This window comes from Drosophila subobscura, chromosome J, assembly GCF_008121235.1.
Source record: "Drosophila subobscura isolate 14011-0131.10 chromosome J, UCBerk_Dsub_1.0, whole genome shotgun sequence".
NCBI classification, from domain to species: Eukaryota; Metazoa; Arthropoda; class Insecta; order Diptera; family Drosophilidae; genus Drosophila; species Drosophila subobscura.
The window spans coordinates 2,031,467-2,052,551 of record NC_048532.1 but is presented as its reverse complement, the minus strand read 5'-3'; the positions used below and the strand labels follow the sequence as shown (position 1 = coordinate 2,052,551).

At 46.0% G+C, this 21,085-nt stretch overlaps 2 protein-coding genes across 4 annotated transcripts; both read right to left on the bottom strand.

The window, feature by feature from the left end:
• Positions 1–3,049: 3,049 nt before the first annotated feature.
• LOC117893467 (fat-body protein 1) lies at positions 3,050–6,446 on the bottom strand. Of its 3 annotated transcripts, none has more exons than XM_034800089.1 (3): positions 6,263–6,446; positions 5,219–6,186; positions 3,050–4,627 (listed from the first exon to the last, which is right to left on the bottom strand). In XM_034800089.1, exons 1-3 carry the CDS (start codon positions 6,351–6,353, stop codon positions 3,239–3,241), a joined length of 2,448 nt encoding a protein of 815 aa, XP_034655980.1. In that variant the 5' UTR covers positions 6,354–6,446; the 3' UTR covers positions 3,050–3,238. The 3 variants fall into 3 exon arrangements, with proteins under 3 accessions (XP_034655980.1, XP_034655981.1, XP_034655979.1); XM_034800090.1 differs by having other exon boundaries at positions 3,050–3,859; positions 5,294–6,186; XM_034800088.1 differs by having other exon boundaries at positions 3,050–6,186.
• A 5,184-nt stretch (positions 6,447–11,630) lies between these two features.
• Positions 11,631–16,016, bottom strand: LOC117893468 (transcription factor SOX-1). Its single transcript, XM_034800091.1, has 3 exons — positions 15,671–16,016; positions 14,494–15,047; positions 11,631–13,055 (listed from the first exon to the last, which is right to left on the bottom strand). The coding sequence occupies exons 2-3, from the start codon at positions 14,994–14,996 to the stop codon at positions 12,386–12,388; spliced, it is 1,173 nt and encodes a 390-aa protein (XP_034655982.1). The 5' UTR covers positions 14,997–15,047; positions 15,671–16,016; the 3' UTR covers positions 11,631–12,385.
• Between the last annotated feature and the right edge of the window lie 5,069 nt (positions 16,017–21,085).

Sequence of the window (21,085 nt, the reverse complement as noted above, 5' to 3'; positions counted from 1 at the left end):
GCATCATTTACTTTCATGATTTCATTTTAATTTTCAAAGATGTCATCGTATTCTTTGACGATTAAACTCTTCAAGATGTAAATGACCCACAGGCTCGTATTATGTACCCTGGTCTTCATCTTCTGCCCCAAACGAAATTGTTTAATATAACTCCTACGATTCGATAGAATCATTCAATAAACTAATAATTTTGATAAGCCTTTCTATTAAATCGTACCGTTCTCTAATCATTCTTTCTTGTTTCTTTCCAAAAGTCTGGAATAACCTTTACTTATTCGATTTGCTCGTTTCCTTCTCGATTTGTCGCTCTTGTTCGCTTTCGTTGGCGTTACCCAAATTATCTGCAAATGGCACTAAACACTTTACGCTCCATTCATCCAAACTTTCCGGAAGAGTCCTTCAGTTGGTTCCCCTCACCGATCAAGCAAATATTTGCAGTTTCCACTGGAGAGCTCAACTGACTGCGAAATTGTTTGCCAGCCACAAAAAAAGAACTGACAGACAGGGAAAGGAGCATCTGCCACGACGAGAGAGAAAGGCGCCTCGACGAACACCGTAGAGATAAGGCTGCCAACTTGTTTTCTTAATAAATAAACTTTATATTCATAACTGAAAAAGTTTTGCTCCCAGGAACGGATAGAATCCGCCCGACTCCCGCTCCCCACTCCCCACTTCCCACTTCCCACAGCGAAACAAACGTGGACGCTAATTTGCGTGCCAAAAACTTTTGCAGCTTCTCCCCGAGCTGAATAGTATGCGATGGCGAAACTGTGCCGGAATGGAGAGGGTGGTAGAGTACCAGCAGAGTAGGCGCGGCAGAACTACGCGACGGCATTTCCGTTGCCAGAGTGGCAAGGCACAACATAAATTATGGGAGCACTTCCGCCTCAGCTGCTCCTGCTCCTGCTTCTGCTTCAGTTTCAGCTCCTGTTCCTCTGAAGAAGCTATCAGTGCCGTGGCGAGGAGAGCTCGCTAATCACAAAAGTTTTTGGTTTTCAGCTACCTTCAATGCGGTTTCATTGGAGGAAAGGGAAATCAACTTATGGGTTAAACAGACTTTGGCCCCGCGACCCAGCCTGAGACTGATTAAGAAGACATAATTATTTTCGCATTAAGCGGCTGCCTAATAGCCCGTGCAGTCTCATGCTTGTTCAGGGCTCTAATCAGCTCATCAGACACAAAAAAGCGAGAAAATAAAATCGAATTCAAAATTGCAAAAATACAGAGTACAGAACACAACAAAAACGAAGCAGCCACAACATAAAGTGAAATAAAACGAACGACAAACCACTCGAAGATAATGAAAGTGCATTGAGGCGACAGGATTGGGGAACAGTGTCAGGTCGAGAGCGAACACTTTTCCATTATGACTCGTGCCACATTCTGTGCCCTCAAAAGGAACAACAGCAAATGACGGCACGGACTGAACGTGATCGACTGGGGGGTACCATTTGCCACGGAATCTACACATCGATCGCAATGGTTCAGAGAAATGTACAGAATTTTTACATTATTACATTAATTTCTAGACACGAGTTTACCGAGCTGCAATGTGCAATGGGCCCTAACAGCGCTGGCGCTTACGTTCCATAGGGTATATCCCATCCGTGTGGGACGGGGATGAGTCTGGGAGCTGGGGCGGCTACGAGGAAAAATGCAACATTTGACCGCCTCAAGCCAAATGTGTCTTCCGTTCGTTGGTTGGCTAAGCGCTTCGGTCCACATCCGCATCCGCATCCAGAGTCTGCCCTGATGAGAAAAGCGTTTCTATAGTCTGCACTCGCACAAACAGAGGGTTAACCGGCTGTCAGCGCCGTGCGGAGCTCCTGCCAGTCAGTGGCAACGTGAGCTCGACAACGGAAAGTGTGATTATATTTTCATTTTCAATTTTTTACGGCCAATTAATTTGGCAATTGACGCTTCGCTGGGCGTCTGCGCCATGGCAGATATGCACAGGTGGGAGGTGGAGGTGGAAAATGGGATGCACTGGGACAGGATGGGACTGGGAAGGGATGCGATCTCTGTCGTTGTGGCAAATTGAGTTGTGTGGCAAGAATAAGAAAAGTCCATTATAGTGCCAGGATGGGCTGGCTCTGGCTGCCTCCAGCCATTTTGTCGCTGCATTGTCTGGCCAGCCCACATCGACACGTTTTGCAGGCGGCCATTGTTTGGGGGCGTGGGCTCTGCCTGTAATCCCTACCAGCACCGATGGACAGGCAATTTGCATTGAAATTGTTTTCCAAAATTAGAAAAGCCAGTCAAGTGTACGTAAAAAGAGTACGAGTATGAGTGAGATAAAACGATGAAGTAACCACTTTAAGGACCATTAAGGAAACTGACAATTCTAACCAGATACGAAACGAGTCCCTGGTTTCTGGGAGCGATGCAGCTAATACCCTTGCGGACAGAGTCCTGGGCAAGAATATCCAGTGGGGCTTGCATTGTAAAGCTGACTAGTATTAATGGTTGGTGGTCTCAAAGTTGCATTTAGAGCGAAGTGTCTTGGCATTGAATTGTATTTTTATGCCCGGTACTCGAAGAGTAAAGAGTATGCCCGGGTATTTTTTATTTGTGGTCGTAGCTGATATATTCTTGATCAGCATTAATAGCAGAGTCGACATGGCCATTTCTGTCTGTCCGTCTCTCCGTCTGTCCATCCGTCCGTCTTGTTGAGCGCCCGTGATATCAGAGACTATAAAAGTGACAGCAACCAAAATTTGCAAGGAAGAATGTAAAATTCGAACAAAATCATAAGGTTGCATATGTATTTGTCACGCTAAGCTTACGTGCAGACGTGTACGGTACATGCATACACACATGTTAATATACTGACTGAGTACAGTGACCGAGCACGGAAATAGCAGTTTCAGCGTCTCAAAACGTTCCTCCTCGTTTTGTATTATTGTTGAAAATATTATTTTCCGGTAAAGCACCTTCTTAATAGAGAAAACAGAGATAGTTATGGAACCCTAGCTATAGAAGTTGAGTCCTTTGCTTCATGGGTTTCCCCCTTTTTCCCTTTTAATTGGTTTAATTGGAACACATCAAGTTGTAATGCTTTTTTGCATCGATTGCAAAGATTTTACTCAGAGTTAATATAGTTATAGGATGTACAACGATTACAAGATTATAGAAATGATTTGAGTTCGTTTAAGCTAGGATTCGATTCGTGGGCTTCCGAATGGGGCACGGGGTACAGGGCGGGTGGTCGGTCGATCGGTTGGTAGTCCGTTCAAGCTTAGTTCTCCTGAACAATGACCACATCCTGCAGTTGGACATTAGGCAATTGGAGCAGCTCCTGCTCGTTGGTAATGGGTCGATCCAGGGGGTAGCCGAGCGGACGGATGTCCTGCAGCGAGGCAGAGCCTATGCCCAAGCTTACGCTGGGAATGATACTCCATTGCTGCTGCTCCAGAACTGGCGAGACAATAACCAGGAGCTGCATGGGCAGGCCCTCAGGACGGCCACGGGGCAAGAGAAGACGCTGCGGGAAACGTCCATTCTCGCCGACCAATTCCTGTGTGTCCAGCTCCTGCTGGCCGCGCAGCTGCATCATCACACGACGATATATCTCGCTGAGGGGCGTCACATCGCGGCTGGTCCATGGAATGTCGATGGAACGCTGCTGGATGCGGTTGGTGCCCGACTTCAGCTCCACGTTAATGGCGTTCAACAGGACGAAGTCACGTCGACGCTGGTCCAAGGAGGCATCTCGGCCCTGGGAGTCTAGGCTGGGGCCCAGGAACACACGAATGACGACCTCCTGCGCACGCTCCGAGCTGATATCCATGTCGATGAGGAAGGGCTTGTTGTTCAGGCGTCGCTGTCGGCCCACAATAGTTCTCTGGATCTCCTGCTGCTGCGTTTGCCGACCCTGCTGCCCAATCAGGTTGGTCAGGTCCATGTCGGTCTCCTCAATGCGAGTGCGCAGCTTGTCCACGCGCACATCATTGATGGACACACCCTGCAAGACCAGTTGCTCCCTCCTGTACCCACCCAAGAGCTGCTCTCGCTGCTCATCGACGATGCTGACAATGCGGCTTAGCGTGTACTGGACCAGGGGATCGCTGAGGCGAATACCCAGGCCGGAGCGATCGACTTGCAGGTTGTTCTCTTGGATCAACTCGCGCACGATGCGCAGGATGCCGACTTGACCAAGGCGGCCCAGCAGGACATCAGCAATGAGGGCTTCCACTTGACGCTGCTCCTGGAATTGACCGCGGATCGATTGTATGTTGAGCTGGCCAATGGCCTGCTGCATGCGCTGCTCGATTTGGTTGATCTGATCCAAGAGCTGACGACTACGCAGGGAATCGATGCGTATCTGGTCCAGGCGGAGTGCATAACGTTCGGATTGGGTCTGGCGTGGATTGTTGAGCCACAGGGTCTTCTTCTCGATGGTCTGTCCCTGGGCAATGGTCTCCTGGTTCAGGCGAGCCACCAGCTGGCGCAGATTGTGTAGAAGAATCTCGCTGCGTCGGGAATCCATTTCCGTATCCAGACCCTGCTGCTGGCGATAGCTGGTGAGGCTTCGGCGCACTCGTTGTCCCTGTCTCTGGTGCTCCAGCTGCTCCTCCTGCTCAGTCCAATCTCCCACCTGCTGTTCATCGGCATCGTCGTCGTTGTTTGTCGGATTCTGTAGACGCTTCTCACGGTTTCGCTTGAGCATGGCCAAGATCTCGTCATCACTCATGATGGACAGACGGTGATCGCTGCGGATGAGCTTGAGAATATCCTCTTCTCGGATGGGGCGATCCAGCACCTGTCGCACCTCACCGATGGAGGCCACACGACGGGGGAGCATCTTCTGCTGCTGGCCGACGCCAATCTGATTGAGACGACGACGGTTGATGTGCACCAGACGCTCATCGTCGCGACTGACGCTCTCCAGTTGGTCGGCAAAGCTTTCCACCTGGTTGCCATTTCGCTGTTGCACTTGATCCTGTTCGACTACCCGACGCCCTTCGCTGTAGCGGCTACCGCGCATCCATCCCGGAACGCGCTGGCCACCTCCTGTTTGCAGCAATGGTTCCTGTTCCTGCTGAATGCTGTTCACTCGGCGGCGATTTACGTGCAAGAGGCGATCGCTGTCAGCATTCACGGTGGGCAGATCGATGGCTCCTCCCTGGCGCGATCCCAAGTAAATGTTTCCCTGCCCGATTCCGCGCTGCAGAGGCACGCGAACCATCCTAATCTCTTCATCATCTACGTCATCGTCGTTGTTGTTGTCACGACGGAGAACACGCATGAAGCGCTGTCTCTCGTTGCCAGAGATGTTCTCCTGCTGATCCTCCTGCTGCTGCTGCTTCTGCTGCTGTATGCGACGACGGTTCACATATAGCAGGCGTCCAGTATTGACGACATCATCTTGATCCTGTTCCATACCCTGAGGAATACGATGCAGTGGAACCTCTTGCGACTCATCCTCGCCCTCCAAAAGGGCCAATTCCTGAATGAGATTCTGGACAAAGTTGCGCAGGCCAATATCGTCGGTGAGGAGGGAGGTGCCTAAGCCCTGCTCCTGTCCTTCGATGGGGATGACCACGCGGTTGTTTCCAAGCTGCGACAGACGCGACTTTTGTCCTTGCTGCCTAATCAACGCCATGTGCATGCGCATTTCGCGCCACGGGTTCAAAATGTTCATCATGGGGTTCATGGGTCCCCGATGGCCCAGTCCAACCACATCGATGAGGGAGGGGCGCTGAGTCTGCTCCTCTTGAATGCGCTGAACCTGCTCGACCACCTGCTGGTCCAGGTACAGCTCGGGCAGCAGCTCTTGGACAGCGGGAACGATCAGGGACTGGGTGTCCTCGCGATCGCGAATGGCGCGTACCAAAGCGTTAATCAGCAGAACGGGATTGATGTTCCTTCGCAGGTAGACGACGTTGCGCTGCAGAGTCTCGAAGTCCACGGCACGCACCAGCAGGCGGTAGATGCCACGAAGCTGCTGCACGTCCTCCACGCGGACAACCGAGCAGATCTGATGCTCGTCGAGCAGACGCCGTTGGCGATCCAAGTCAATGACGCGCTGCATTTCCCCATCAATGCCGCCGCGGTAACGCTGAGGCTCCACAATCAAACCCTGATCCAGTCGGATGAGTTCATCATTCTGCAGCGGCTCCTGGATGTTTTGCACAATATCCAGAATAAACCTTTGACGCTGCAGATCCCCAAGGGACATGCGTCCTGCAACGAAAATGGAAATCAATCGAAAATTAAAGGAGAGTCGACTCTGGGCCGTAGATGCGGAATCAAACGGTACCTATACCCTGAGCCGTGCCTGGATTCACAGTAATCCGTCCAGCGGCACCGAGAGTGACCGCACAGGCCATCAGTAGCAGGATTTTGTTCATCTTGCAGGCTTCTCAGATTACTCTGGATTACGAGGAGTTCACTTGTGAGGGCTTGGAACGATGCTGAAACACAGACCAGTAGGCTACTGCATATTCCATCGGAGTTCGGTGCCTCTTTTATACCCAAAGCTCCTATCTACCGGCAGTGCACCAATAGGCCTATCGCTGGACTTTCGGTTGGGTTGAATGCCTTTCGCGGCGCGAAAATACGATTATCAGCACAGTTCAGAAGTGAAGCTGTGAAATCCGAACGTTCATTATGCAATTAAAATGTATTGTTGGTTTTTTAAGGCAAAAGGTCACAACCATCCGCAGATTGTACTGGAAACTGAGACTCAGACCTAGTCTCGGACTCGATATGGCGGTTGTTTGCTGTGGTGGGCTGTGGTTTGTTGCGGGTCACATGATCGCAGATCTATCTTAATTGGTTTGTTGCCCCGTCCCCGTAGGATCTCTGACCCCTCTGCACGCTGTCCGTGTTTCTGAAGAACTTGCATTTCAATTTGTATCGACCTCACAACGGGCGAAAAGTAACGCAATAATGGAATAATTTGTCCATAGGCTGATAAGAATTAGTATTTATTTGTGTAGAAGGTGATAAGCACAGCATGAATCACCCGAGCGACCCGCTTGTTCTGGTAATGCCAATCCTAATTAATTTGCCTGATGTTTTGGCTAATTGTATGTTGAGTGCGTTTTGCTTAGAATAATTTGTACAAATACTTACAAGCTGGAAGGAATTATTTGCTTGCTCTGGTATTTGTTAAGTTTCTGTAAAGTTCTACAATTTCTGTGTGATCGATGGGGTTAAAGCGCGAGAATGTGGAGAACTTGGTGTGAAATGTTTGTGCATTTTTGTGGAGTAAAGTTTGGTAAGACTCCCAGCTACTGGGTGCTACTGGGTGGCATGTGGCCATTGTTTGTGCGAGTGAGTGATTGGCGATTGTCAAAAGATGCATAAAGGAATGGCAGACCTCCATGGGTGCCGCATGGTGGGTGATGGGGCTGCGTCATTGCAATTTTCTATTCACATTTAAATTGGCAATTCGTTTGGCCCCGGCTTTTGTGTGCGGCGAGCATTTTTATGGACCGTTTTTTTGTGGGGACTCTGCGCTGCGACAATTTTGCAACGTGCCTGGCATGCAACGGAAGCCGAGCGCACTACGTGGGTGGCCGTGGCTTGTCCTAACTGATGTCATTGTTGCTGCCGCCCCTGCTACCGCTCCTGATTCTGATTCTCCAACTGTTCTGCCTTTTCTAATGTAATTGCAATTGTTTGCCAGCACCGGCCCTGCCTGTCGGCATTCATCTCGGACAGCAAATGGCCAGTAAAAGGCGCCTTCCCTTTACCCCAGCTGCACTTTACGCTTTGCACTTTTTTCGAATCGCCACTTTTGTGCATGCCAAGCGCATTTGTGCGGCAGTAATTGCTTCTTTATAACGCGGCCGACTCTCCGCTGCATGTTCAGCAATTATGCAGCTACAATTTCGCATTAATTGCTCCTTTGTGCTGCCCACTCGTCCGGGGGCTCCTGCGTTGCAGCCTCCTATTTTTGTTCGCTTCTGTAAGCTGCGTTAAAAAACATTCCGTCATTGTTCCGCTCCAGCATTTATGAGACCAGACCGCCCAACGGACACCAGCTGGTGCTCTTTTTAATTGCTCCTGGCCGTGGACACTCGCTGGTCTGCATGGTAATGCCATTAACTGTGCAACAATTTGCATTATTTCAGTATGCAATTTTATTCTCTTCGGGGATAAAACCCACTGTTCTCAATCGCTTTTTGGAGTCGTTTTTGACTTCCTTCCTGCCGGTCTATACGGATGCATCGATGGATTATATACATAAACATATGTACATATGTATGTACATATATATTCGATATCCCTACTGCCAGTTCCAAAAGAGTATATGTACAGTAGATGCACACTTCCACATATTTATATGTATGTAAGTGAATTTCAAGTTAGCTTGGAAACAAGCGACTCGAGTAATCTTCTAGGATTTTCTTATCGCATTAGAGTTCACGTTTTAAAACACAGTGGAACCTGACTTCGATTCACCACTCTGTTGTGTGCCAGTGAGATAATCGAGCACTTATCAAAAGCTGTTCTTCAAATAACCCAATCCAAAATAGCCAAAAAATATCCAATTGGGTGTCTATACACATGGACACATCCACTCCCCATCCGATTGTCTCTTGGATTTAAAGAGAGCTTTCATCTACCCCCAACCATGACCAAGCCCACCGTGATAAGCTCGACGACATATCCTTGTCTCAAGTGGATTGTGAGCCCCCAAGACGTGTCAGTTGTCCTTGCACAGCGGCACAGCGGAACAGCGGCAGCCAAAGCCAAATCCAGAGCCCGATCCGAAGGTGGTGGATTCTGGTTTCTGGCTTCGGTTTCGTTTTCGGGTTTTGGCTTTGTCGCTGCTCAAGCGCTTTGACTTAAATGCGATTTAATGCCTTTTTTGTTTGTCTCCCATGCGTCGGATATCCGTGCGACGTTCGCACTGTGGGCGTGATAAACCGCAGGCAGGCAGGCAGGCAGGCAGACTCCTCCTTGGTGCAGAGGGGAGGGCCACACGCCCATCCCCCATCACTGGGTCGCTAATTTGCCTGACGTTGTTTTTTTTATGTCTTAACTTGGCCCGGGCGTCTTAATCTTATATCCTTTTTGCTTTTTTCGCCTTTTTCGACATTAAAAAATATTTTGTCGCCCTTTGTTGGGTTGATAAAACTGCTTACAAATGCTTAAAAAATTAAAATTTATTACACGCGATTATGTTATGGGCCCTTCCACAGCCCCCAGCAGAAGAAAATGCAAATGGAATGTCATCGCTTTGGCGCCTCAACATATTTCCGGGCATATTTATTTTTCTGTGGACATTGCCCAATTGATTCATGGCCCCACAATATCCTTTGCGTAATGGCTCTCGGCCTCTCTGGGCCACCTTAAACAGCAGTCAGCAGAATGAAGGGAACTAAAACGAAATGAGATGAGATGAGATGTGATGAGAGGAGAGTGGGGTGGAGAGGGAACATCGCCAAAGAAAGAAAAAGTACAGCAAATAAATATATGTATATAGTAATAATGAAGAATTGGGGGAAAAAGAAAAGTCGAAAGCCAAAAGAAAATATTTCTTTTTATCAGAGCGGATGTGAGTGTGCCACAAGAGAAATAGCAAAGAGTGTGGTAGAGGGGGGGGGGAGGAGGAGGAGGAGGAGGAGGAGGAGAGAGCTTGAAGTGTTCGAGTGCTGGGCGATAGACCATGGTGGTTGGGCAGGGGCTGCCAGCATCCTTCCAAATAAAACAAAAAATTCCCTGCCTCGTGTAGTGACAGGAAAAGGAAAGGAACGGAAGGGTCGGGAAAGGTATGGGGAAGGGGAATACCCGCCTGGCTCATTGCTACTTTTGTTACAGTGCTTCTTTCCATGCTCTTCCCCTTCCCTAGCATCTACACAAAGCAAATCAAACAAACTTTTATTTCACACGTTTCTCGCTCTACTTACTCTTCTCACCACCAAATGTTTGTATTATACCCTAACAGAGGATATTCGCATTTGGTCTTTACATGTGCAGCGTATCAGGGTATCCAGCCATACAATTTATGACTTAATTGGGAACGAAGCATCTGAAAGGGTGTTTACAGCTTCGGATACCGAAGCTATCGGCCTGTCTGCAATGTTTGTCTTGAAACAAGTGATTGCTGTGATGGTGTGGAATGGCTTGACTGTGGGTGGAATAGCGGGGGGATCTGGTCGCACGTGTCTACGCGTGTCTGTTAGTTTTGATAGCTATTGACTTTGCCACGGAGGGCGGTACGCGACAACCCGAGCAGTTGACCCATGAAATTTTGATAATTGCTGCAGAAGACAAAGCTTTAGAAGAAGAGTCCAAGATAAGTAGTAGGTATTGGAGCTAGCTGGAAGTGTTCAGTTTTATAGAGAAATTAAAAATATTTCTCCACGGAGGCAATGAGCTCCAGTTTAAGCTCCCCATTAAATAATAAAGTCCCTTAAAACGATGGTAAAGTTATGTAAAGGATACATAAATATAGAACGCTGCCTACTTCTTGGGTTCATCGCTGGAAAAGCATTTTGTTATTAAATTAGCTTCAATTATCTCAGCATGATCTCGGGGAAACATCTCAATATGCTGGACGTTCCCACAGTTAAACGATTTCATTCATTGCTCTCTTGGGGGTTGCTGCAAGTACTCCCCATATCATTGGGTAAATATTTTTGTAGCATTCCATGGTGTTTGCGACAGTGTGGAAGCTGCTCTGCTGCCCGGTTCTTTGTCTGCGGAGGTGAGAGGTCAGAATGCAAACATAAAATGCGTATTCCAATTCTATCAGTGACTGTGACTAGGACCAGGACACTATAAAAACGACCTTGCGGGCAACAAAAGACAGACAGACAGACAGACAGACACAGACAAGGCAGAAGGACAGACACTACCTACCCTCAGGCTCCCTCTTATTTTCTCGCTCTGCCCCTGCCTTGTGTCTGTGGCAGCAGACAATCATTGCACGACTCTTGCCTGCCAGGGAGGGGGTACGGGATGGGGATGAGGACCTGGCCGAGTTGGGTGTGTGGGTTGGGGGAGGTCGGCTTCTTCTTCTTTGGTGCTCCTTATCAGCAGTTTGGTTGCGTTGCAGCGTGGCATTTCGGTGACTTTTATGTGCGGCTTTTCAGCTGGTTACGATGTTGTCGCAATTCCCTGCCTCCCATCCAGCCCAGCCCATCCCATCCAACTAACCTTCCACCCAGCACTTCACCCCCGCAGCCACTTCGACCTAGTGGTGGTTGCTTCTTTGTTTTGCTGTGCCACCGAATAAAGTGTCAATTGTTTTTGGGCTTGAGCGCATTTATTGACACGCCTCATCGCCGAGGATTCACAGTTGGTCGCATTAACAAGTGGGCGTACGGGAATCCCATTAACAGCCCGTGAACCATCCCGAGCCACTGTCCACACCCACCCGATGTGGCAGACAATCCAATCCATCCCCCGCTGCGAGCTGCGGAAATTTAAACTAATAATCAACGCATCAGCAAACATTGTCGTTATTATTCAGGCGCCTGTGTCTCCCGCAGGCGCTTTTGCCACTGACTCTTGACAGATTGCATGTTCGTCCTCGCTCAGTTTCGTTCACGCCGAAGAGCTACGGCATACAAGTGTGGAGTCATCAATCAGGGAAGTCCGTGATACAAGTACGAGTATGTACGAGTATGTAAATTTGTATGTATGTGTGTGATCCGTTCAAAAACCATTTATTTTCTTACAGCTTTGATTTTTAATTAGGGTTTTACTCGTTTTTTTATCACAATAAAATAATGTTGTTGTGTTCTAATACATAAACATGTACATATGTACGTATATATTACACAACATTTGGGCATTCTTTGGGCCTCAACCAAATTAAAGCATTCAAAATGAAAAATCAAAAACCAAAGCTTATTCAAAAGATCAGAAATAAATGTAAATGCGAACAAATGCAAAACAAATTAAAATAATATTATACTAGGGTGGGGTGAGTCACATTTTCATCAGTGGGTAAACTTAGTTTTGCTCTGAAGATTTTTGTTTTTATGAGCTCCAAATAATGATTAGTTAGATTAATTCGATTTGGACTGGACTGGGTGCATATCTGAGAACAAATTTGAAAGTCTCTAAAAATGAACACCGTCTAAAATTATTATAAAGTCAACAACGGAAGTGTCGCGTAATTTTTGTGTCTACTAAAGAAAGAGTTGAACAAAATAGTCCATAATAACAAATAAATTAATTTTATTCAATTCAAAAGATTTAATAGGCTTAGTTTCTTGGACGTCCGTCAAAACGAGGGAAAACTCACAAGGATTCAACTAGCACTAGGATCTAGGAATACTTTTTCGCTTTGGGTGGGTGCAAGGTGACCGACCGTGGGTGAATGTGATGCTACTATACTCTACCATCAGTGGGATCTCCTCCAGATTTACACCGCGTGCTCAGCGGCGGTGCCGGCGCCAAAGCGCAATGGAGTCGGTCAAATGATGTTCGGCGGTGTGGTCGCCACGCTGGGGGGAACCACTCCCGCGACTGGCGAAGATTTGGCCGACTTCACGCAGCCGTAGGACGAGATGCCAGTGCCGCTGCTGCTGGGCGGGGAGGGTGGAGTCTCCGGGCTGATCAATGGCAGGTAGCGCCACGGATGGTAGATGCTGCCGGCGTACATGGCCTGGAGGCGGGCCTGCAGATCGAGAGCCAGTGTCGGGTCCAGTGGGTAGTGGGCGTGGGCGAGGCCAGGGAAGACGTTGGGCAGGCGGGGTAGGGAGAGCTCTAGGGGGGACCCAAAGCCGTACTTGGCGCTCAGGGTGTTGGCTGCAGCGGCGGCCGCCAGCTGGACATGGTGCGGATGGGCGTGCTGGTGGTGCGTGTGGTGCGAGTGCGTGAGGTGGTGGTGATGCAGATGGTGGCCATGCAGATGGGGCAACGTCTGGCCCAGCGGCGAAAGCTGTGGCTGCATGTCCTTGGTCACGGACGATGACGATCCTCCAGAGCCGCCTCCAGGAGCTCCGCAGTTGCTGTTATTACCGCCAGAACCACCAGAGACTCCCCCACCATTTGCGCCGCCCGGAACTGGGGACTTGTTGAGTGTCTTGGGCTTTCGCCGTGGACGATACTTGTAGTCGGGATGTTCTTTCATGTGCAGGGCGCTGTAAATTGAATAAACGTTGGAGCATTGATGAACAGATCGAACGATTTAAACTTCGATGATATCACTAAGTCAACCAAATGTCTGCTGAAGTTCTCTCTCTCATTGGCCATAAACTCCCAACCAAATGGAACCCTTCCATAAAAGTATAGACACATACTGATGTACACACGTATATGTACATATGTATGACTTTTCTTGTCTGCTTATCTCAATTTAGCGTAGACCCCACGGATTCCCTGTACCTCTACCTTTTCCTTTATCATTACCAGTCTCAGTCCCAGCTGCAACAATGCGCAATTGTTGACATTTGTTGGACAATACGATAAAATCCGATAAAAGGTGTGTTCTTTTCTTTTTGTTGTACTTTCGATTTCGCTCTCCGTTCCTTTATTTAGTTTTCTTTTCTCGACCACTTCTCTAATTGGTCAGTTCTCCTTCATTGCGTTATCTTGTTCCCGAAAAAAAATATTGTCTTCCTTATCAATGAGCATTGGCAAATATTTAAACAACATTATTTGATTCTTTCTTTCAATGTGTTCCCTCGAAAACCCCGAATGGCCATTAGTTTAAGCCCCTTCAAACGAGCTCTCCTCATTTATAACTGTCGCCACAAAATATAAATTTTACATTACCGTTTTGGCAGTCTACTCCAATCAATAAAAGGATTATGACAGTACAAACATTGAGGTATGTCAGTGTCACGAACCCAATATCATCGAAAATGCAGAGCATTCGAGAGGTAACTATTATTTGTTACGAACCAAGAAGCCAACAGTAAAACGAGTAGTTCCATAAAAATTAGATGTTAATAGTCTACATTTTTAATGGATGAAACAGTTCAACATTTTCAGTGTCAACTGAAATATTTTTGGTTATATTTTCTTGGACAGTAAATCTTTAAGGGTTTTTAGGGAAGATTCTCAGAAAACTTCTCATAAACTTACATCACATGTTTTCAGTCTGTGAGTAAATCTCTTTAGATTGAATAGTAAACATTTTCATAAATATTATTATGTGTTTAATATACAATGTGCCCCATAAACAGTTTACTCTGTGGTGATAGGGTACGCTATAAGAGGGTGAACAAAAATGTATCAAAAATGCAAAATGATTGAAGCATTTCATGCGCCATGTCTCGCTTTTGTGTGACAATTTCAAATGAAATGTTTGCCCAAGATATGCCCAGTGCCAATGGGATTCTGACTAAGCGGAGCGAGCACAATCCAGGGCTCTGGAGCTCCACGTTGCAGGGGGGTCTCTCACAATAGTGAGCCTTTGTCTTAGCTAATCGATCAAATTTTGTGGCCAGACAGAGAGAACTGGGAAAAACTGTAACTGAAACCCAGCCAGCAGCTCCACTCCACTCCCCTTCTCACTCGCACTCCTACTCCCACGCTTACCCCCATGCGACTCTGCCCCGAGAGAAATGTACTTACCGCAATCGTTTTGCCTCGTCGATAAATGGACGCTTCTGTCCTTCGGTGAGCAATTTCCATTCGGCACCGAGGCGCTTCGATATTTCGGAATTGTGCATTTTGGGATTGTCCTGGGCCATTTTGCGACGCTGTCCCCGCGACCACACCATGAAAGCGTTCATTGGTCGCTTAATGTGGTCATGACTGCTGTGATGCGATCCAGAATTTGAATGGGAATTCGAGGTGGGGTGGCTATGATGGTGTTGCTGATGATGCTGCAGCTTGGCTGTTGGAGAGGGAGCTGGAGTTGCTGGCGGCATGGTGAGGTCAGTTGGCGGCGGTGGTGATGGTGCTGTGGTGGCTCCCATGCCGACTCCCATTCCCATGCCCATGCCCAGGCCCATGCCCATGCCCTGGCCGGGCAACTGCGGTGAGAGGCTACTGCTGTGGCTGTGATTGCTGCTCCCGCTGCTCGTGTAACCGTTGCTGTGGCTCCTGTGCAGTAGCGTCGAGATGCTCGTCATGATTCGGTGGGGGCTCGTGTGCGTGCAGGTGCTAATTGTCAGGTGGGTGCTCTGCAATGCCAACGGAAATGGTATTCAATAGATATGCCTTGTTAGCTAGGGGGTTGTCTGTTCCTCGACTGTCCTCGCATGAGTCATTTTAACCTCTCAGGGGGGACGCTACTTCTGGGGCTAAATGCTCAAAATTCACCAGAATGGAGTTTCTTTCAAAGAAATTTCAAATAGATATGCGAAGTAATTATTTTCTCAATGAGTAATCCACATAAAGCTTTATCACAGTTTATTCAGTCTTAGTCTTCGGATTGTTGTTCGAAGACTATAACGGCTATTTAAAGATTTGGCGTGGTGTTTGTTCTAATGAGAACTCTTACTTGTAACATTTCAAGGTCCGATCAAGTTTGATCGTTTTTAAATTCGGTTCGATTAATTAAAAATTACATTTAGTCAGCAATGCTCAATGGAATCTACATCCAAAACTCTCATTTATGAGACTTACATATGCATATCTTTATATCTAGCTATTTCTAGCACAAATATTAATTTGTAGTAAAGTGAGAGAGAAAAGAGAGTTTAATATAGCTGGAGAACCTAAAATAGTAAAGCTCACTGTTCCTCCATCTGGTAAAAAGATTCTGACATTGCTAAACTTTAAAACATTCTTTAAATCTGCTTACCTCACTGAAATGTCGTTATCTTCTTTATCCCGTTTTGGTGAATGTTATGTTTTGGATTAGGCTTAGGGTAAGTTCAACGGGTATTCCATTAGATGAATGGTACTCCTCTACTTTATTTCAGAGATGATCGTTACCAAAGATTATCGTTGCACCATTGCTCTTTGCACAAACACTACTCACAAACAATATAGCACGCAAAAGTAGTATTTTTTGTTGTATGCGAAATTTAAGCCAGATTTAAGCCGAGCCGGTGGCCGTGAGAGTGAAAAGTTAATCGTTGGCCGTTTACCGTTAACCGTTTACAGGTTATCGTTGCGAGCGAAGAAGCGCTGCGCGTCCGTGTCGAGTGCGCGACAATTTTGATTTGAAAACACATTCTATGGGCATTCGAAAACTTGCGACAAAAACGGCAAACAAACACGACAAAAAAGAGGGGAAAGAAGAAGCGGAAAGGCAACGGCGTGGCAGTGGCAGAGGGGTGTGTGTGCTTATGTGTGAGTGTGAGTGCGTTTGTAGTGGTTGCATGTTCGGTTGGCCAAAGACAGGACCGAGTGAGTGGGTGAGAGAAAGAGAACGAACCTGACCTAGCTGTGTGGGTGTGTGAGAAAGATGTAGAGAACAAGAGCTAGATAGAGAGAGAGAGAGAGAGAGTGCTTTGTAGAGTTTTTACACATTCGTGTGGACGGTCGGACGCCAACAAAAAGGATGCAGGGTCGACGCGTCAAAGAGGCGGCTAACTGATAAGCATTCCGCTGCTCCGCGCTTTGTATCGTTGTATCTGCATTTTGTATCTGCGTATTGGGCTTGCTGCCAATTGTCTTACGATGCCAGGTACTCCGAAAGTTAGGGGGTATGCTCGAAATCTACTTGTTAGAGGATTGCTCGCGTAAATGGTGAAAACCATTTCAAGCCACTAAATATGGTATCCACCGAGCAATTCGACTTAAACACTCTGAGTAGGAGGACCATATCGTGCAGTCGTCTGTGGTTTAGTTTGCTTATGTGGTGCTGCTGATGCTTCCCTCTCCCCGCCAGGTGAGAATATTTGCATATGCACACGATTATCTCTGAGGGGAAAATTGTCTTGGTTCATTATCAATGATGGGCCGTGTTTGCTCCCACAATCGATCGATTGGGTCCCACGTACTCGTCAATAGTCGTTTGTGTACTTTTGTTTGCCACAAACCTTCCTGAAGTCGATGTTCGAGTAAGGTTGCCCCTCATTGTTGACTGGGGAAGGTTCACGATCACTGCCTTCCCTGTTTGTCACTCAAATTGCACAGGAAATTCTCCATTCAGTTGTTGATACTGTTAAAATACGCGTTTCTGAATAATTGCAACCATAAATTGTAAAATACTACCCAAAAGCCGCAAGAACGGACATGCCGAGAAACTCCTTATAAATGACACCCTTTATAATCGGGATTTTGGCAGCTCAATTGTAGAATTAAGGGAGCTCCCTTGCCTAGTACTGAGAATTTGTGAGGGCTTACATCTATTTGTTTTGCAATGTAAATAGACTAGAGCGTACTGTGCTACACAAATAGTGATTAATCGGCTTTCAACTGATCGGCATTGGCTTTCAGTTTTCCTGGCACTTTTCAAAAATAATGCATTTCGCGCCACAATAAAGTTTCCTCTTCATTGAGTTCTCTTTGCGCAGGCGTTGCTCTCCAAAAAGTCGTTGCTTTTGGAGAGTTTCGAGTCCTCACACTGTTTCCCGAAACCCGCACCCGCCACTCCATTCAACATTCAACAGTACAAATGTTAAATAGGAAACGCATTTGGCGGCTACAACCACTTCTCTTCCCCTCTCGCTCAGCCAAAGCCGCACAACAATAAAAATGGCAGCGCTCCAGCGCGGAGTCCCGTCCCCCACCTGGACCCCGCTCCAACCTTGTGTCTGCGCGCATGTCGATGCCTTTTCTCTGACGCCGCCTTTGGACCAATGGCGGAGACAATGCTTGGTTCCCTTGGGCGGGGATGGGTGTGTGTCGTGGACCCCGGGGGGCGGACGGCTGCTTAGAAGCGTTCTCAATGGCGACGCGCTTTTTATCGTTTTTGTTTTGCATGCGAATTGAGTGCATTTTATTGGCCAAAAGCTATCCCAGACAATGCCAAAACAAAGGAGAACAGAAGGAGCATGGAGCTGGAGCGGAGTAGAGTCAGACACAGGAGCAGAGACAAAGAGAGCAACTGGTGTCCGCACGAGAGATACTGCAGTCGACGCTCCTTATCGTCTGCTGACAGAAAAGCTCTCACTCGGGTGCGAAGCCGTAGCTGGAGCCGGACATTGCTAATGCACATTATGGCTGGCCCTATTATGCGCCCATCTCCCAGGACAATGAAGAGCTACAGGAGCAGCAGGCGTCGCACCGAGAGTCCAAGTTGGAAGAGCAGTCACCTCCAGCTATCATCCTCTTTCTAACATCATAACTTTGGGTATTTTCGAGGACTCTGGAGCGTTGTTGGACTGCGTTTAGTTGCAATAATTTATGGCAGGATTTCAGCGGCAACGTGGCATAACATTTTTGCATACTGTCGAGGGTTTGCCTCATTCTCTCTTTCTCCATATGTTGCCCAAATATGGGAAATGTGTCCGTGCTAATCGTGATTTGTGTTTTCAATGAGGCGGCCGAATAAAATTAGATGTATGGGTTAGGATGTTCGTTAAAGGAAGAGGAAATGTGAGCATTTGATGGTCAGAAGAAGGGAAACTGACCAGAGAATGACAACATAAAAACCACACAAGAAACAAAAATAAAAAATATTAGATATGAATATAATAATAAAATAATATAGTAAAAATAAAACAAAATCAGTTTGCCTAGTCATACATTAACCACGTTGATACTTTCAAGAATAGCAACTTTCAAGCGTGAACTGAATCACAATATTTTGGAGCAGGTGAGTTTTTAGTATTAACCGAATTTATGTTTCTTTCAGATTTTAGATCTTTCCGACAGACGACCCACATGAGCGGGACATGCGGTGCTAGGTCGAATAGATGCTCATCAACAATTGGGGAGAGGAATAAGTTTAAATGCGAGTCCTTTATAAAAACCAACAGTCCAATAACCGAAAAGAGATTGCAAGAGTCAAATAAATGTGTCCAAAGAGAATCGAACTTTCAAGATAATCGCACTTTTAACTTAAGCGATATGAACACCAAAGGAAAAAATGTTTTGTTTTTATTTACATACTAAAAAGCTGGAATAAAAGTAAACTTTCTAACGTTAAATTGTATTTTTGATATTTTTCTTATTTAATTATTAAATACTCAATAAAAAAACTGGTCTGTTGCCTTTTACAGCTCTAAATAAATATCAGCCTAAGTTTCCCCGAATATAACTATTTTAAAAAGAGCTTTTTCGAACACATTTTGATTCTAGATCGATATTAGTAACGCCCCCTCGCCAAAAATCTGGGAAAAAGGGGCTGTCACTATAAAATCAATTATAAAATCCAGCTGGGTTTCATGCCGTACAAGTGAAGGTCCGATTCTAGAGTCTAGACTCTAGAGCAATGTCCGGTGCAGAAGGACAACTTTATAACCGATCGATGATCCATGGCAGCGATCGGGTTTTTAGTCCTGGAGAATGCGTCCGATCCATACCCTACCAATTCGACGTCGCAAATAAAAACGGCTCAGAAACTAAAGATATACGCCGCCAGTATAGATTCGCACACTGCGTTCGAAGTGATATCAAATTGGTACAGAGGTACAGACAAGTTGGGACGCGTAAGAAGCGTCTCACACGTCCGTAATCGTTTTTATTTTAAATTAAGCAAGATCCATTCATACTTGTTTCTCAGAAGGGTGCTCCGTTTTTTCGACGAACGGCTGAAATGCTGTGAGTGGAAAAGAAATCAAGGGCATAGGGACGGGAAAAACTTCACTGATCGGCTAACATTTAAGACGGGGCAAAATTATAAAATCGTATTAATGCTCTTACTCAATCTGCTCTATACTTTCTTCCATTCTTCACTTGAACATTTTTTGTTCCCTTTATTTTTCTACTTTCCTTAATTCCTAAACTATTTCTTCATCTTCCCTATCACATAGGGTGGGATAAAGACTGCACTAAAAAACATTTGCGCAACTCAGCCTCCTAGGCCACTCCAACTACAAAACGGTCGAGTCTCCGAAGTCAGTGCCGGGTGCCTGGTGTCGGGTGCTGGTCGATTGGGAACTAAATCGCTTGCACTGGTCGTTCCGCCGCTTGAATATATTTCTGCCAGCAACAACGAATTAAATGCAGATTTAATCGTTCGTTGCGTTGATGTTCTGCCCTCAACCTATCCTATCCAATTAACACTGCTCTCCCTGAATCTTTGGGCTCCTGCTCAAGCGCCCAAAAAGGTCCTCCATCTTAGCTTTAACTTAACTTTTACTTTAACTTAACGAGGCCTGAACGATACGGTGCAATGTTACCTAAAATTAAATTTGTAGTAATTAAAATTTAAATGTAAATTAGTTTAAAAAGACCGCCGTTCCGTTCCATTGTTGCCAGTGTTAAATTATTTATCGACATATCGATCAAATATACCGACAGACCCTCGGAAATATACCGAAATATACTCTTTCATTTTCAAAGTATACTATAAATATACCGTAATCTTAAAACATTTGTCTCTATTTTGATGTTCTATTTGATATTACTAGCTAGTTAGGAGTCTCCGCTCTTAAATTATAATTGTATCCGATTTATCAATTGATTCTCCTCAAGATTGGCTCATTTTCACGACTTCCTTTTTTGGAATGTATACAAATTAAGATTAAATTTAAATGGTCAACCAACAAAAATGCATAACGCTTCGTGCATGGGAATGGATTGTTACGTATTTGACAATTTGTTGCTTGTCATTCCCAAAATTAATATTAATATATCATTTTCACAGCAGCTCTCAAACAATAATAACGACTCTATCTTAGACTGACAAGTTTTTAACCTTTTCTAATTTTATTTATGCACATACATATGTATGTATATCGATCTATAACCTGCAACATTTCTTTGATGTAAATGTGCAACACAGATTGACTTTTTATTTCATTGATTTAAGGCTGAGGTTTCCAAGAAATTTCCATGAAATTTTCCAAGCATTTCTTAAACTGTATCCTGTTCAAAGCCACCACAAAGATCAGACCAAAAGGCATAATTTAGACCAAAATCCAAAATCTAAATTCTATTTGGAGAGTGAGAGAGCGCTGCAACATTTTAAAAAGCGAAAGGAGAGAAAGAGAGCGCAAACAGGAAAAACAATTCTGATTGGTTAAAAGTTGAAAACGGTAAAAAGTCGGAAAAAGTATTAAAAGTATTTATTTTCGAAATAGAATTTCAAAGTACTTGGCGGGAAATATTAAGATCTTCAAGAGAAAACGTACTTGATTTAAAGAAATAGAGTTGAGAG

Bases quoted from the DNA above. Each gene is read 5' to 3' on its own strand.
- LOC117893468 (XM_034800091.1), bottom strand. From the start codon at position 14,996: ATGACGAGCATCTCGACGCTACTGCACAGGAGCCACAGCAACGGTTAC. The intron at 13,056-14,493 runs GTAAGTACATTT...TTCAATTTACAG, and splicing joins GACGAGGCAAAACGATTGCG to CGCCCTGCACATGAAAGAAC.
- LOC117893467 (XM_034800088.1), bottom strand. From the start codon at position 6,353: ATGAACAAAATCCTGCTACTGATGGCCTGTGCGGTCACTCTCGGTGCC. The intron at 6,187-6,262 runs GTACCGTTTGAT...TTTTCGTTGCAG, and splicing joins AGGCACGGCTCAGGGTATAG to GACGCATGTCCCTTGGGGAT.